At 45.4% G+C, this 16229-nt stretch overlaps 2 protein-coding genes across 4 annotated transcripts in view; one reads left to right on the forward strand and one right to left on the reverse strand.

The window, feature by feature from the left end:
- Nucleotides 1-3438, reverse strand: part of MRPS10 (mitochondrial ribosomal protein S10) — a 240645-nt gene extending 237207 nt beyond the window's left edge. Inside the window, exon 1 of one of the 3 annotated variants that reach the window (XM_069608504.1) lies at nt 3289-3436. In XM_069608504.1, coding sequence (XP_069464605.1) covers nt 3289-3402 — 114 coding nt within the window. In that variant the 5' untranslated portion in view covers nt 3403-3436. Of the gene's footprint in view, nt 1-2426; nt 2630-3288 lie in introns of those variants that run through there. The other 2 variants (XM_069608506.1, XM_069608505.1) reach the window with 2 other exon arrangements.
- Nucleotides 3439-3472: 34 nt separating this feature from the next.
- Nucleotides 3473-16229, forward strand: part of UTP25 (UTP25 small subunit processome component) — a 379991-nt gene continuing 367234 nt past the window's right edge. The window contains exon 1 of the mRNA XM_069608503.1: nt 3473-3638. Within this exon, the coding sequence (XP_069464604.1) occupies nt 3538-3638 (101 nt within the window). The 5' untranslated portion in view covers nt 3473-3537. The remainder of the gene's footprint in view (nt 3639-16229) is intronic.

Consider the following 16229-nt stretch of genomic DNA (forward strand, 5'->3'; position numbering starts at 1 on the left):
TGGCAGCATCAAAATAAACTAGAAGTCAAGTTGAACCCCAATGCGGAGGAAATAGTCTTGATGTGCAGTCAGCACATCTAGGTAAGCAGTATAGGTACGTTGCATCAAGTACCACTAACAGAACAAACAGGGCAACAGTTTCATAGTCACAAAACAAACATCTATTGGTGCGAGATAAGACTGATTCTTACAAACAGTGCCTGTACCCATGATGCATGAAGGCTTGACAGCTGTCAATACCAGGGTTAAACACACAAAGTCTGGATCATCATTTAGGTAGCCATGGGGCATTTGACCATTGGCCCCACTCAGGTCCCCGATTCCTCCCAAATCATTCCTCCCCACCCTGTGCCTGATCCCCGGCCCCATATTACGCCAATCCCAGAAGCTTCATGCTGCGTGGGCACCAGGCCACCCTGGGGTCTCTTTTAAGAAATTGCAAGACCAGGTCCCAGTCCAAAGGAAACTGCTGGGGTTCTCCTCTTAGCGAGCATGTCACTTTCTCCAGTGCTGCTTGCCTCCAAATCCTTCCTACCCATTCATGTTCCATGGGTGCTTCCTTCGCCTTCCATTTTTGTGCTATTCACTGTGCTCCTCCCATCACCCAGATCACATAAACCTTCTTTTGGGCCTTCGTCCGCATTTCGTCCAGGGTACCATCCAGCCCCAAGATAAACAGCCCTGGGTCTATGCCTCCAACGATATCTATGCCCATCGTGTCATGCACCACCTCTCGAACCTTGAGCCAGAACGGGGCAACCTTCGGACATTGCCACCAGACGTGTCCTCAGGAGCCCTCTTGCCCACATCCCCTTCAACAAAGGGCGGTCCTGGACCGATATATTTTAGATATCCTGTAGGGGGTGAGGTGCCATTGATACATCAACTTCACCCACATTTCTTGAATTTGTAAGGAGTTTGTCAACTTGGGAATATACGCCCATAGGGATTGCCACTGTTCTAGCACAATTGATTGCCCGTTTTTGTTTTCCCAAATGGCCATAAAGCCCCTCTTGCCCGCCGCTTCCCCCTCCTTGAGCAACCTGTACAAATCCCCCACTAGGTGTCTGTCCCCCGCTTTAGTTGTAACATATTTCTCAAATTGGGTAAGATCCCTTGTGGCCGCCCCCTTTATAGCTGGATGTAGGGCCCAATGTCTTAGTTGCATATCGCTCCTCTTCCCTCACCCCAAAGATGCTCTTACAGGTAGGGAAGTCTCTCACCTGCCCTCCTTCGTAGAGGTCTCAAATAAGCTATTTTTTACAGCAGCTCAGTGCAGGCCACTACACAAGAATTCAGAGCTCCATTTGCTCAGCTTTTATTTATATACAGGAAGAACAACACTCTTTTGATCACAAAAGAACATACATTTTATAAGAAATCAAATTTGACCGGAAGCAGTGAGCTTCATACAATAGGTGAGTTTGAGGAACATGCTGACTAGGTTGTGGAGGGGAGTAAATGAACAGTCACTGGGGACAATATATAAGTGAACAAACATACATAGATTAAGGACAACCAAAATTGGACATTTTTAAGTGCAGGTGGGCTGTACAGCCAGATGTGCTCAGGATGTGACCATGATGCATGAAGTGCTAGAGTGGAGGCAGGGGAAGTGTTAGGAAAGATTTCTCTTTATAGCACCTTTTCGTCCATTTTTATGGACCCCCCTCCCCAACATTTTGCTTTAACTTTTGAATCTGATCTGCTCTTTTTGCAATGCAGTGAAGCCTTCAGCTTCTCCACAATGGTTTTTGCTCATTTGTAATGGGGAAACTCACATGTCCTTCAGGCTGTCAGTACTGGAAAACATTGCTTCCCTTACTCTTGTTACTTGGTTGCCACTTTTGGTAACTTGTTATCACTTTGTATCATTGTAAAATGCAGTACAATGTGTTACACTTTCTGTTTTTACCCTGGACTAGCACTCCGAGGATGTTTGGTTACTTTACCCTTACCGCGTTTGGCTATCAACTGTTGCTAGTGTCCAAACACGGCCATGCCATGAGTTTGTTCATGTGTCCCTCAACCATCTTGTCACTAACCCTTCTTCCTGGCCTTTGAGGCCAGAAAAATCCTTATATGGACTTCCAGTGCTTGGGAAAGCAGAGGCTTTTCGTAGGCCACTGCAGGGCCATGCGTGTTTGCTGTGAGGAAGTGGTTTGGGACTATCTGGTCCCAATCCACAAACTGGTATCAGTGTGTCGGAATGGTATGAATGAGTTGCAAGCATTTCTAAAAAGTCTGTCAGTTTCCTTATTTACGAAAGTGGCCTTGACCCTCCAGTTAATAAGAAACGTTATGCTGCGGACTAAGAAACTGCTTCATTATAAATAAAAAAGCGTGCAGATGTTAATGACACCTCAGAGGTGCCATATTTTAACTCTTTATTTGCATGCAGTAATAAGGGTTTTGGCAGTACCCACCATGCACTCCTGATGGTTGTTAGGGTTGTTGTCAAGCTGTAAATCAGGCACACGCAAAAGTCGATGATGTTTTGATGACAGGCCAGTGAGGCCACCAATTGAAAGTAGTAAAAGAAAAGTATTCTTCCTTCATGGAAGAAGACTTTTCTATTTGTACAAGCACCTCTGAATCGGGCCCTCAATCTGGTCTGTTGTACACAGTAGCTGCAGTTAACATAAAAGGTGTGTTAACAGGCAAAGTAATAATTCAGCATGCTCGACACTAGCCGGGAATCTCCCCATTCCGTGACGTAAGACTGATGGGGTTTGTCGAACGGTCGTTAGTAAGATCGAGATCACTGAAGTTGACCTGTGTGAGTGTGAAGGACGGGAGCGTGGTCTCCGCTGAAGCAAAACGTGCAGTTTGTTATTGCGAAAACGTATGCTGTGCAGAGAAAGTCCTCCACAGCATGGATGTCTAACATTAGCCAGTTTTAAAATAATGTTTCAAAAGAACCCAAGAGGGAAGAAAAACTGCTACCATGTTCAAACGATAAAGTCAACGTATGCTGTAACAGACATCGTGTATGCTGATATACTCACAATCAATATATTTTTAATAAAAAGTTAGTTTAACTTAAAGTATGATAAACAATATATCATAATCGAACTACTAGACTGTTGGTTTGGATAAATATTCTGTTCACCTTTTTACTGATGGAGGTAACAGTATGGTGCATGTGAACTAACCCATTCTAAGATGGCCACCCCATTGGTCAAAATACAAGGAAGCGAGCAGAATTCTTTTTCTTTCCAATGCAGTTGGATTTAATGATCAAATGCTTTCTCGTCATTGGGCTGGCTGTAGAGCGTTGGTCCTTACCTGATGTCTCTGAAAAAGTCCCCGAAACAACACAGTGCTGACCACGGCACACATTTCAGCGATGCAGAGGCTTTGGGAATAGTGTAGGAAATACTCCCAGAGCCTACAGTGCATGTGTTCCTCGAACGGACGTTCCACTGAATGGGACGTACAATAGACGTTGCTAGGGCCGTTCCTCTAATATGGGATTTCTTTGCTAACTAGCAACAAGCGTGGGAGACCTTGCTTTGGCCGGAAGAGTTTGCCATCATGGGCAAGAGGAGGAACGATAAACAACTTATCAGCAACTTGAGTAAAAAACAGAAGAAACATTTGATAGAGTTTGGAGAGCAGCACCCTTTTTATGATAAGTAAGCGTGTGTTTGTCACGGCTTTGGAGCGGGCGATGCTGTTACACGCCAGTACCCCCCAACCCCATAATGAATCGTTCATTGTTAATATGTATACCTTTCGGGCAGATGTGGCTCACATTAAGGCAATTGAGAGGTCTGACACTATCGCAACGGCCAAGTATCCCGATAGTGCTGAGAAATCAGCCAACACTTGGCACAACGTCTGACACTATCCCCAATACTGCTATTACTTCACATGAATGAACTCTGGAAATAAGCAGCATATCTGCTGATAAGTGCTGCTGTAGTGTGATTGGAGCCAGTAGTAGTCGTGCCATACATCTCAACTGATTCACACTCTGTTGATTCATTTTCCTTCAGCTTCCCAAAATTGTCAATAGTCTCCCAAATAGTTCAGTGTGATCAGCCTCTCAGAAAACCAACATCTTTAACCCACTGTATGCATATCATGGGTATCAGCCACTAAGAAGAATGGAAGTATATCACTGGCAATGTCACTAACGTTATAAAACAAAACCATTTTCTTAAACTCGCCACCAGCTGTAGATTTCTGTGCTTTGCTATATGTTTAGTTTTTGGCGCCTGTCCCTTTTGTATTCGCAGTATGTGTTATGAATAATACGATTGTATTAAGCAATGCCTAACCGCAGTTGTCACACATGTAAATTCCAGAGAGGGATTAAGAAAATCCAAGGGGCAAGTGCGGCCTTTAAATTGGAACTCCCACGATCGTGGAATCGCATCCATCCCACTTTCCACGTTTCCCAGCTAAAACCTGATGTTCGGAACCATTTTCATCGGAGCACTACTAAGGCACCTCCCCCTATCCCTAGGGGAGAAGGGCCGGAATATGAGGTTTCTGGCATCTGTGATGCACGCTTTCATAAAGGGATTCTCCAATTTTTGATCGATTGGAAGGGTTATTCCCCGGCCGACAGGTCGTGGGAACCGGCATCTGCGGTTCATGCCCCTATGCTTATTCGAGCCTTTTACCATCGCCACCCACGTAAACCGGGTTGCACCTCCCTTGAGAGGAGGCATACTGTTACGAACACCGCACAAAGATGGTCCGTGCTGCGCCGCTGGCCTTTAAGCTTTCTATTCACCCCATTTCTCCCAAGATGGCGCGGTGCGCACAAACTGCCATTCTAGTGTGCGCACGGTCTCCTGAGGAATCTCCTCCCTCGGACCAGGTGACAGTTTATAAGGAACCGGAAGAGAGAACATAGCGCGTTGCTACTGCTTATGGTGGTTACTCTCCACGCTTTCCCGGCAAAGAAGAACGCTCCTCCAAGCGGACGAAATTTCTTACAGCTGATTCGACCACTCGAGTACCCCAGTCTTGGACCATCAGACTTCTGAACTACCATTCCCAGAATTCAATTCAAGAATACTCCCCTTCTTTCCAATCCGCGTCAATAACAGGTTGCTAGACCATTTACCTCTCTCTCATTTCTTTCCTTATCTCTACCTTTCATTTAAGAATTTTACTTACCTTTCGTCTCCTCCCCAAGGTCCAGCTAGTTGTTAACGCTCCGCTCCATTCCCGGCCCGGGAAGGTGCTCGCTGCCGATCATTCAGGAAATCCTACATTGGAAGACGACCGGAATCCAATCTGCTTCCGGGTTGCCGCTTCTCTTCCAGCCTGCTCAGGGTTTTTCTCCCGCACGAGGGTTTCCCTGTCGCACCCACTAATCGCCGGGTTGGAGGTGAGGAGAGGGTGAGACAGGTGGATTTTCATTCGCTTCTTTTCCGAAGAAGACAAGGTAGGAACCGAATTTGTCTTACTGTTGACGAAACACTGAATGTATTCCATGCTTTTCCTCTAAGGTATCGGGGAGGGTGTGCAGTCATAATGTCGACATCAATAATGTCGACAGTCAAAATGTCGACAAATTAATGTCGAAAATCTATAATGTCGACATACAAAAATGTCGACATAATATATTTTCGACATTAATTTTTCGACTCATAAATAAATACATAAATACATTCTATATAAAATAAACAACTCGGACGATAATTTAGTTTCATCTTTATGTTTATTAAATCTAAAAAAGTATTTATAGGTATTAATGCAAACATAACTGTGCAACGTATTGTATTAAATAAATAAACATAACAATGCTTCTTTTCAGTTAAATAAATAAATAAATGCAACAACTGTTTGTAATGCAGTTCAACATGTTATATACTAAACAACCAGTAGATGGCGCTAGCGAGTTAAAAATGTATGTTTATAATTATTAACGTATATTTGTTTTGACTTTCTACGCACGGTACGTAGTACAACGTAAACGTGAGCGCCATTTTTAAAGCTCACTATCGACTTGTTTCTACCGCGGTCGCGTCTTCGTCCGTTCGGTCCTTGGATTGTTTTTTTTTTTTTGGGTTTTCATCATTTTTTTCTTGGTTTTTCATCGGATGGACCGGGTCTACATGGATTCCATGGATTTTGCCGTATGGATGTTGGATTTTGCATTCCTGGATGTTTTCATTTTTTTGGGATATGGCTTTCTTGGTAGTCTTTTTTTCATGGAGCAGCGAGTTTACCTGGAACGGATTTTTGGATCTTGGATTAATGTGGATTTTGGATACTTAACGTGGACTTTGGATACTTTTTTTTACTCAAGCTGTGGATTTTAGCCTGGAATCGGCACTTTTTCATGGTTAATGCAATGTCCTTTTGCACCTGGATTTATGGGTTTTTTTGGGATTTTTTACCTATCGGCACTTTTTCATGGTTAATGCAATGTCCTTTTGCAACTGGATTTATGTTTTTTTTTGGGATTTTTCAACTTTTTCAACACAGATTTTTGACGACCATAAACTGTAAGTGTTCTTCTTAACATTTTAAGTTAAATGCAATAGAATCTAAGTAAATGTCCTTGTTCTCTATTGTGAATGCTTGTACTAGTTGCACTAATTTATTATCATAGTCTCTGTATTTTTTTGTTTTCGGTGCTTGATTTGCCAAAGAAATTGTTTGTGAAATTCTCAATTCCTGGTGTTGTTCCTCTAATTTTAAGTCTCTTAAGAAATGCCATAAATTTGGATGTAGGGTGTTGAAATTTTTATTTATGCGGCTATGCCAGCCTTCTAACGCGTTATTTGTTCTTGGTTTGTTGTCCATGGTAGACTGGTAGCAGTTCCACAATTCAATTGCGTATTTCGGTCTGCGTCTGTTGCCACTCCTAGTTAATTGGCCTATCCAGGTATTCTCGAAGTAGTCCAGTAAATTTGTACATTCATCCTCATGATTTTTATAGTACTGACTTTCAATTAAATGTTCGTAATAAGTAATAACATGATTTTCCGGTACAAAAGCCAATGCAAAAAGTTTCTTAACGTTAATCTGAAAGTAACTGTCCTCCGTATATTTTGATCCCAAACCTAATTTTTGTATTTTTCTCCAAACACTTTGTGTGAAATGAAAAAAACATCCTTTTATTCTAGTTTCTTTGTACACGCTAGAAAAACCCTTGATTTGTGCTGTTTCATAATCCATGATTATTGTCTCTGGTTGCGAATCTGGTGTAGTTTCCTTAATTTTATTGTATATGATTTTGTATGCGTCCTCTGTTTTTTTTGGCATCAAAAAGTAAATCAGTGGTAATATTTTGTCATTGATTGTTCCATGTACGGTATAAAATTGAAAAAACGGGTGAGGGCATACCTTAAAAGTTGCGTCACTCTGCCAATTTTTGCTTTGACTTAGATGTTGAAAGTTTTGTGCGGTAGCGAACACCAAGATTTTGTCATTGTTTATTCCAATTGAGCCACAGTAAAAATTTTCTCCTCGTGCTGTAACCTTAAAAATATCCGGAATAGTTATATTTTCAAAGGATGTAGGTGGAGGGGGTAGGTTTTCACTAGTATGTTTGGCTCGGTTAATAGTGCGCTGCATTAATTTTTCAGCTGGTAATTGCGCTGTTACATGTGTTGGTAATTGGCCACAAACTTCTCTGAGTACAGATCCACTAGTTTCCCCCTCATGTTCTATTGCTTTTCTTTTTAGTTCCGTTAATGTTTTCCTGATTATTATATTTGTCTGATCAGGCATATGATTGTGTTCAGCTTTTCCCTTTACTTCTGTTCCCACTGTTACTGCGCGGGCTGTACATTTATTTTTCGCATATTCTGTGCAGCGCCAGTAAATTCTCTCTTTTCGCTGAAGCTCTTTATAGAATATGTATCCATTCCAAATTAACTGCTTTCCTCCCTTTTGGCTTTCTATAAATTCTACTTTGTTTTCCATTTTATCACCTGAAATGATACATAAAATTAGTTTTTTTGTGGTATTTTATACTATGTGTTTTATTGTACACGTTATTTTTTATAATGGTAGTGCGTCTTACCTTTTCTCCTGTTATAAGTACGAAAGAAGTGTAATCAATTGCCCGAAGTAACCTCTCAAGAGATGTTCTGTCAGGTAATGACGGTTTTCCACAGCCGTTACTGGTTTCCTGCTATCAAAAACAAGGTGCTTTACTCAGGAATGTCATCTAGTGTGTTAACCATTTCGTAACCTATCTTTATCTAGTGTAACAGACAAGTGGGTGATTACGGACGAAGGGAAGGGGAGGGGGTGCTGGGATGGTGTGATGTAGGGTGAGGTTGGGGGGTTGGGGGGGGGGACCCCCCCAATAATTATTTCGGGTTATTGTCTATGATAATCGACCATTTTTTTGTCTACATTTTTTTTTCGAAAAATTGACTTCCTCCATTGTATGTATAGGATGTCGACATTATTGTTTTCGACATTTTTTTTCGACTTTTTTGCGTGTCGACTTTTTTTTCGACATTTTGACTATAAACCATCGGGGAGCTTTAACACGTAGTCGGTCAAGACCACAACAAAGCCACCAACTTCCGCTCCCTCTTCCCTCCCTTCCACCCTCATCATCACCCCCAACTTGACGATGTACCCAAAATAACTCATGAAGCATTCCAGGGGTGGCCATGTTGCTCCACATGACAGCCAGTTTGGCTCCAACACTCCAGTAATCACATTAGATGGAGCCGCCTAGACCATCAAATTATTACGACTCCGTTCCTGATGGCACAGTAGTTTTAAAAGGTGTTCAACCATCGGGTGTATCCTAGTCCTCCGGCCTGGGCCTATTATTTTGTGCCGGTCTGCCCCCTCTGGGAGGAAGAGGTATGGAAGTCTCAATGTACTGCGTGGCCTCAGCCGGGGACTCAAAAAAAGTGCGCCCTTCCTGCATGTTGACTCCTCATCTTGGCCGGGAACATCAAGGCGTATGGAATTTGCCGTTGTCTGAGGAGTCTTTTGACTGGTTCGTAGGATCTTCTACTAGCTTGAACCACGGCAGAAAAGTCCGGGTATATATGTATTAGGTTCCCTTCATATTGGAGTGTTCCAGCCTCTCTTGCCATTCGTAGGATTCCGTCTCTGTCCCTGTAATTAAAGAGTCTTGCAATAATCGTGCGTGGCGGTGCACCTGGTTTGGGAGCCGGGGCCAGTGTGCAATGTGCTCTCTCGCCTAGGAAATGCTCGGAGAACACCTCCGGTCCAAATACGGATTTAAGCAGTACTTCAAGTTGTTTTTCCATTTGGCCTTTTCCGAATGATTCTGCCACTCCTACTACACTGATGTTGTTTCGCCTTGATCGAGATTCAAGGTCCTCGCATTTATTCTGCATTTTGGACATGGCTTCCTTGAGCTGGGTGATGTCACGGCTATGGTGTGCAATGGCGTCTTCGTTAGTGCTTATTCTGTTCTCTGTTTCTGTGACAGGTGCACTCTCTTTTTCGACCCTTTCCTTGAGGGAGCCTATGGTGGACACTGTCGTCCAACTTCATGTTCACTGCATGGAATCCGTTTTGCACTATTGTTGTCGGCCACTCTCTGCATTCAGGGCCTCCTTAGCGTTGGTGTGTATATCTGCAGTATTAGTTTGCATTTGGCTACCAGTGTAAGCATCCATTGGGCCTTTCTTCTTGTTACTGGGAGTCTTGCCTCCCTTCCCTGTTTTTTGTGGTTCGCCCATGTTGCTTTCGGGTAATGTACTGTTTTTTTCGCCCTTTATGACCAGTTGTTGGGTTCTTCGCACTCACGTGGAGGGAGCTAGACCAAGGCCCCAGGGGCTCGGGGCGGCCCACTACTAATGGACTGTATTCTCCGACATACTATAAAGTGGGTTTGTGGTGTTATAGTCCTCCGAGTTTTCATGGAGTATCCAGCGCACAGACCCCAAAGGACGATCAATGTAGGTCCTTCATAGGTTTGGCTCCCGGGACGGCGTGTCTGCAGTCTGTCTTTCATCCAGTGGCCAGTTCATCTAGGATAGGGTCGAGGAGACACAGGCCGTGCGTGCAGAGCAGGGTGGGCCGACCCGGAGCATGCACGAGCGGCAGTTGGAGCGGCAGGGAGGAGGACTGCGCCGGCCTCGTCGGACAGAACACTCTTAATGGCCCCTTCCTCTCCCCAGCCGAACCTCCGGCCCTCTTATTTAATTTCAGGCGGATTTTGCTGCTCATTGTATCGCATCGACGTGGCGCCTCTGCACGTTCTATGGGGGTGGGCGGCGGGGAGTACCGGTTCGTTCCGTTCCTCACACCCTCCCACTCCCCGCGCCTCGACTTTGTATTGTTGCAGGCCAAGTGTTTCATGCAGAGTCTATGAGAGCTCGGCCTCGATGACAACGTGCCAGTAAAAGTTACAAGGTGTACAGGGCGGACGTCAATAGTATACGTTTTTTTAATATTGTTCAAAATCAGGATCAATGCAGCTATTCAAGGGCTCGTGCTATTGTATTTAGATGGGCCTAGAGACCCGTACAGTATTTACGTAGCCTTCGGGCGGGTCATGCCTGTGTTGTGTGTCGGGAGTTGCTGGGTTGTTGGCCTGTATCAGGACGGCCGTTTAACAGCGGGGGGGGGGCCCACATCAGCTTTGATGGTCTGATCTAATCAGATGGCCTCCTTCCCCCCCTCCGCCGCACCACCGACCTCCTTACTTGACGTAGGACGGATTTTGCTGTCGCCTAATCGGGCCCCTGTGGCACAGAAGTGGTGCCGCACGACTTTCCTATCGGGGCACCGCGGGATACATGGCGGCCCCGGGGTCCAGCAGCAGGCGAGCGTAAGAGCACCGGTGCTGCTTCGCTTCTTCGGGACGCTCGAATCCTGTGCCATGGTTGCGGACTACGGGTGAGGTCCTGGCGAGGTCTTGGCTCGGATTGCAGGCTCAGTCTCCGTCCATCCGCGGCCTCACGCCCCCCTGGGTCACGGCCTCAAGTTGTTTCTTCGCGGTACTCTCAGGCGGGTCGCACCTGCAAGATGGGCCAGTTCAGGCTCAGCCTGAGTAACTTCGGCGCTCTTGAGTGTAGCTCTTCAGGATTTTTAAGAGCTGAGGACGGGTACTTGGGCTGTCTGTACCATAGTTTGTGACACTTCGGGCGGCTCCGGAAAGGATGTTTGGTCGCAGGATTTCTGGATGGAGTGGGAGCTCACAAATCAGACGGCCATCGCTAAAGTGCGCAACAGCGCCCCCCCCCCCGGGCCTCCGATTCTCTTTGATGTCAGAGAGGAGTGTGCCTCGCACTCTTGGCAACGTGTGTTGGTAGTTACAGGGCTCAGCGTACAGAGAATCCGCCATTGTTGTCGGATTGATATCGGTAACACACAGACCTTCCCAGCTAGGCAGCCATCTTGCAGGCTGCTCATCAGCACCCCCCTCGCTTTTAATATTTACCATGATTTTGACAAAGCTGAAATGGAGAAAAGACCGAAAGTTGTTTACCAGAAAATAACTTTTGGTTTTATCACCCCCACACCTCCCAAACATTTCAGACTATCCCCTTGCCCCTGACCCCCCCTTACTTACTGTGGGCAGCACACCTCCTTGGGTGCTCCCGTCTCAAGCATTATAAAAGCGAGAGCAAGGAACCCTGGCTCTGGAGCAGCAGTTCTGGGGTATCTCCACAAAAGAATGATATTTGGAAAGTCGAACTGATGGGTGGCTTATCGAAGAAACACAAAAAAATTCCTGGTACATCAGAAAAAAGGGTGACCTCATCCTTCCCTGGCTGCAATGTACACTCTTTTTTGCATTCTATGGCCATGGACATATCAATCAAGAGATTACAGATATCCTCAGCATAGGGAATCTACTATCCTCGTACAGTTCGTGGAGGCTGGCCAAACTCAGCATTGAGTTAAGCCAGGGAAAAGGACGTACATTTTATTTTATTTTTGCCTTTTTTTTTCAGCACACTAAAACCACTGGCATCTAGGCGCTAGTTACAGAAAGTGCATAGTAAAGTTCATAAAGTGCAAGAACACAAATGGGTTACAATGTCATGGTAAAATGGTAGGAGTACACTTTTGACAAGCCTCGCCTCATGGTGCGGGGGGCTGCTTCAGGCGTGTAGGCAAGCAGAGAGACAAAATAAGTGAAAAGCGAGGAGCTTATATGCAAGCAAAGTATCAGCTGAAATGGTTTTGTAAGAACACATTGTGTTACAAAGGCGTATTTACTGTAAGCAAGGAAAACAAGGGTGTTGCAGGCTGCCACAGTAGTACAAGGTAGTGCGAAGGCATGATGGACATAGTAGTGTGTTACTTTATATAACAGGACTGAAAGGGGGAGTCTCACAAATCGGTAAGGCGACGCCAGGGGTGCTGGGCTCACTTCAGTAGACCAGAGCATCCTGCTGATTGTTGGTGGAACATTAGTCCTGATAAAATGTGGAGGAATGCCACACACGAATGGGGTGTTGCCAGGTTGCTGGGGTCACAACAGGGTTGCAGTCATTGGAGCCAGGAATGGAGTGTCACTGGTGACATATCCTTCAAAGAGTAGCAAGAAGGTGATCGAGCCGTGGACAGCATACATGAAGCAGAGGGGCATGCATGAGGTGTAGCAGTGCTTTACAACACTGAATTGAGTCCACACTAGACCCAGAGGTTCCTGAAGAACCAAAGCACTAAACCTCTATAATTGGGAGCAAAGTTAATTCGGTAGGCACAGGAAGGTAATCGGGAACAGGGGGCCTCTTCCCACTGCACGGATTCTCGCACATACCTACCAATAGACTGACTCTCGCCTCTGCACCATAAAACAATAGAATGCAGCTATCCTGCGTAATCAATTTGGCCTACCTGCAGACATAATACACCACCTTGCACACCTCAATGTCCTTTAGAATGCAGCTATCCCCCACGATAAATTCAGCTGAGCTGCACACATAATCTCATATACAAGCTCCACCTCTGCTAGAATGCAGCTATCCCCCAGACAATTCAGCCTAGCTGCACACATACTGGACTACGGTCCCCAACGGCGTTCAACCAACCACGCATTGAGATCACACCAGCGGTGAAAGGCGCTATACAAATGCCCAGTAACATATAAAGTTAGTCCTAGCTGGAATCTTAGGATGCATGGACAAACTGGAAAAGCGTGCACCAGATCTGGAAAGTAAAGTGAACTTGCAAGAATTTGATCCCTTAGAATGAGCCAGATTCCTACTACAAAGGGCCGTATGAATGATTTGGAATCAAGGGAATGTGAAAACAATGTTCGCATGCTCTGAATTCCAGAGGTAAAATAAGTTGAGAATCAGAAAAAGTCGATCTCTCAAAGTTAAAAAAAACATTTTTTAACCCTTTTTTTTTACTCGCGAAACAAAAAAACATGTAAATTAAAAAATAATACATTCGAAGTATTCGAAAAAAGTTTTCGACATATTAACTGGATACCGTAAGTCGCTCCTCTATATTGCATCAATTGGGGCCTTAACGTTTTGAAGAACCCAGTAGCATCTTGGTTTGGGGCATATATATTTACAAGGCACATGTCTCTATTTTCAAGTAGGCCATGTACTATCACCAGCGTACCCTCTTCGTCTGTGTTAACATTTACTAGTTGAAAGGCGACATTGGGGGCTATCCATGTCAGTACACGTCTGGCGTAAGTGGAGTATGTCAAGTCATACACTTTCCCACCCCATTTCCTCGCAATCATGGACTATTTGTTCTTTGACAAGTGTTTCCTGTAGGAATGCGACTTTCACTCTTGTCTTATTTAGCCACGTGTACACTCTTAAGCGTTTCACATAGTTAAGTCCCCTCACATTCCATGTAACTATGTTTGTTCCTGCAGGGCTTGTCATTGCAGTGTGTCTCCGGGCCTGTGTTTTCCCATGAGTCCTCTTGCTTCCTTATTACCATATTCGGTACTTACCAACCTGTGTGCAGTAATGTTCGCTTTCTTCCTCCCCAATTCCTGGTCTCAGAGTTTTCTACCTGTAATTATCTCCGCTGTGCTGTACAGTGTAGGAAGATTCTGTTTTCCCACCCCACTGCATCCAGGGGCCTTACCAGCCTCTTTTATGTGTACCTGCGATCTGTGGGTGGGCCTGAGTATGCTCATTATATAGGATGCGTCCCTTCGTCCTAACTTCTACTTTCGACAAACAAACTTTAACCTTAAACAACCAGACATGGCTAGGAGACCTCTCCCTGAGCTACGAGGGACCATCCTGCTGCTCTTCATCGAGGTACCCTGTAAGACAGCCCCGAAGAAGGGGTCTGCCGAGAATCCTGAAGAAAAGCGCCGGGACATCGAAGCGATCAAAGTCCATTGCTGTCGACTGGGGTTCAGAAGATTTCCGTGACCACTGTAAGCCAGTCGTGTCACCTAGAAGCGGAGACACCTTGACGTTGTGCTGCTCAATGACCGCAGCCATGAACGCTCCACCCTTGCCTAAGAACATTTGAACGAGGGCTCCCTTGCCATCACCGTCAACCACTTTGTCCCGCCGGTGAAAGTCGAGGTCGCCGGCTACTGAGGAAAGTCCGCTGGTGGGTTTCCCGCCACCCGAAGCCGAAAAGACGTCCCGAGGACACAAGAGTGAAGATCCGAGGTCCAGCACGCGGTGTAGTCCCAATCGCCAAAGCAATCCCGAGGTACGTGATGCAGCTGCAGCACCGACACGCCAGAGGACCGCCGAAGCAACTCCTGACACTCGATGCCCGCTGTCGGGCCTACATCCATCACTGAGTCTTCTTTGTGGCACCGAACACTATGCATTGAGGTGGACCACACTCCTCTTCCCAGGACTTCCACGAACGATCGTCGAAGAGCTCAGTTTTTCTTCGAGGATCTCAACGCCCTGTGGCTCCTGCTTTTAAAGGAGTCCACCCTTGAGGGATCCGTCAACGAACCGTCGAAGAAGCTCTTCTATTTCGGGTACATTGGGGTGGTTGAACCTTTTGACCAGGAAGCAAGACATATTAAGCATTAATGGACTGGGCTTGTTAATACTTTTATTACAGGTTGCCCAGGAAGGGGAGGGGGGATCCTCACTTGTGTCTTAGTAGCTAAAGAAAGCTTTCTGCCATCGTTTAACCTAACCTGCCTTCCTTCCTATGATCTATGTTGATACACCTTACTGCATGATTTGTATGCTACTTAGAACTGTCAGCAGTTGATGCATTTTAAAGGAATCTGAAGGTAAGTGTGATACCACGTAGAAACTCTATATATTTGTCATTTTAGAATTACCAAAGTACAGTGTGTCTATTGAATTGTGCATATATCTTGTAACCTTATTTTTATATAAAGACCTGTATTCGCACATAATATAGTGTGTGGACAGTCCTTTGTGGGGGATTGGGGACTCGTACTTAAGAATTAGCCTGCATCACCTCCTGAGAGCTTAAGCCTTGGTTGCTTGTCCATACGCTACCATATAGAGAACCTTCGCTGAGGTGCTTTGTGCCTCTACTCTACCATATAGAGGGCAGAAATGCAGATACTTCCGTCCAGTCTTTACAGGGAGCCTAGAGAGAAGGAGGGAGCCAGGTGGGACACAGATCACAGTACACTAGTAACCGCAATTGAGGGGACCTAGAGAAGGGACACAAAACAAAGTATGGCTAACAGCTGCAGGGGAGTGCCTCGGGTTGTGCAGAGACGAAGTACGTTATGTCAGACTGTTCAGTGGATGTGCCTGTTAATGCCAGGAAGTTTGGGTAGAGAGTGGTAGTGGCTGCTCCTCCTTCCCACACCTTTCTTACCTTTCGATTGCTGATGGTAGATGGCTGCGTCGCACTCTGCGCCACTACCCCTTCATCGCCAAACACCTGCGTTGCACAACACTGCGACATTGTCCTGAGAGGGCTTTGCCGCAGAGGGTCCGATCCTCGGTTCTTAAAGGGTTTGGATACATGGACGTAGATGCATCGTATTAGGTATCGACGGGCAGCGTCTCCTGCGCACACACATCTTGTGTGGACAATCCCTTAATGTGTTAATTTGCTTTATTCAGCCCCGTTTAACACACTGCTTCCACGCTGAGGGAGAAACTTTGACTGTTTGTGGCATTGGGAGAGTCGGGCATCTGAGAAGTTGTGGAAGATCACCCCACAACCATTGCACATGTGGCTTGAACATGAGGTTACGAGAATCTGCCTAAAATGATGGAAAGACAACAGTTATTTTGCAGATATAACGAATGTGCATACCACAACATGGATAGAATACCACAGGATTTATCAGAGATGCTGATGTTGAAAGAAATCTTGCTAACCATGACGGGTGTGTAGATTCCTCA

The sequence above is a fragment of the Ambystoma mexicanum genome, chromosome 4q, assembly GCF_040938575.1.
Source record: "Ambystoma mexicanum isolate Mex_15411 chromosome 4q, UKY_AmexF1_1, whole genome shotgun sequence".
NCBI classification, from domain to species: domain Eukaryota; kingdom Metazoa; phylum Chordata; class Amphibia; order Caudata; family Ambystomatidae; genus Ambystoma; species Ambystoma mexicanum.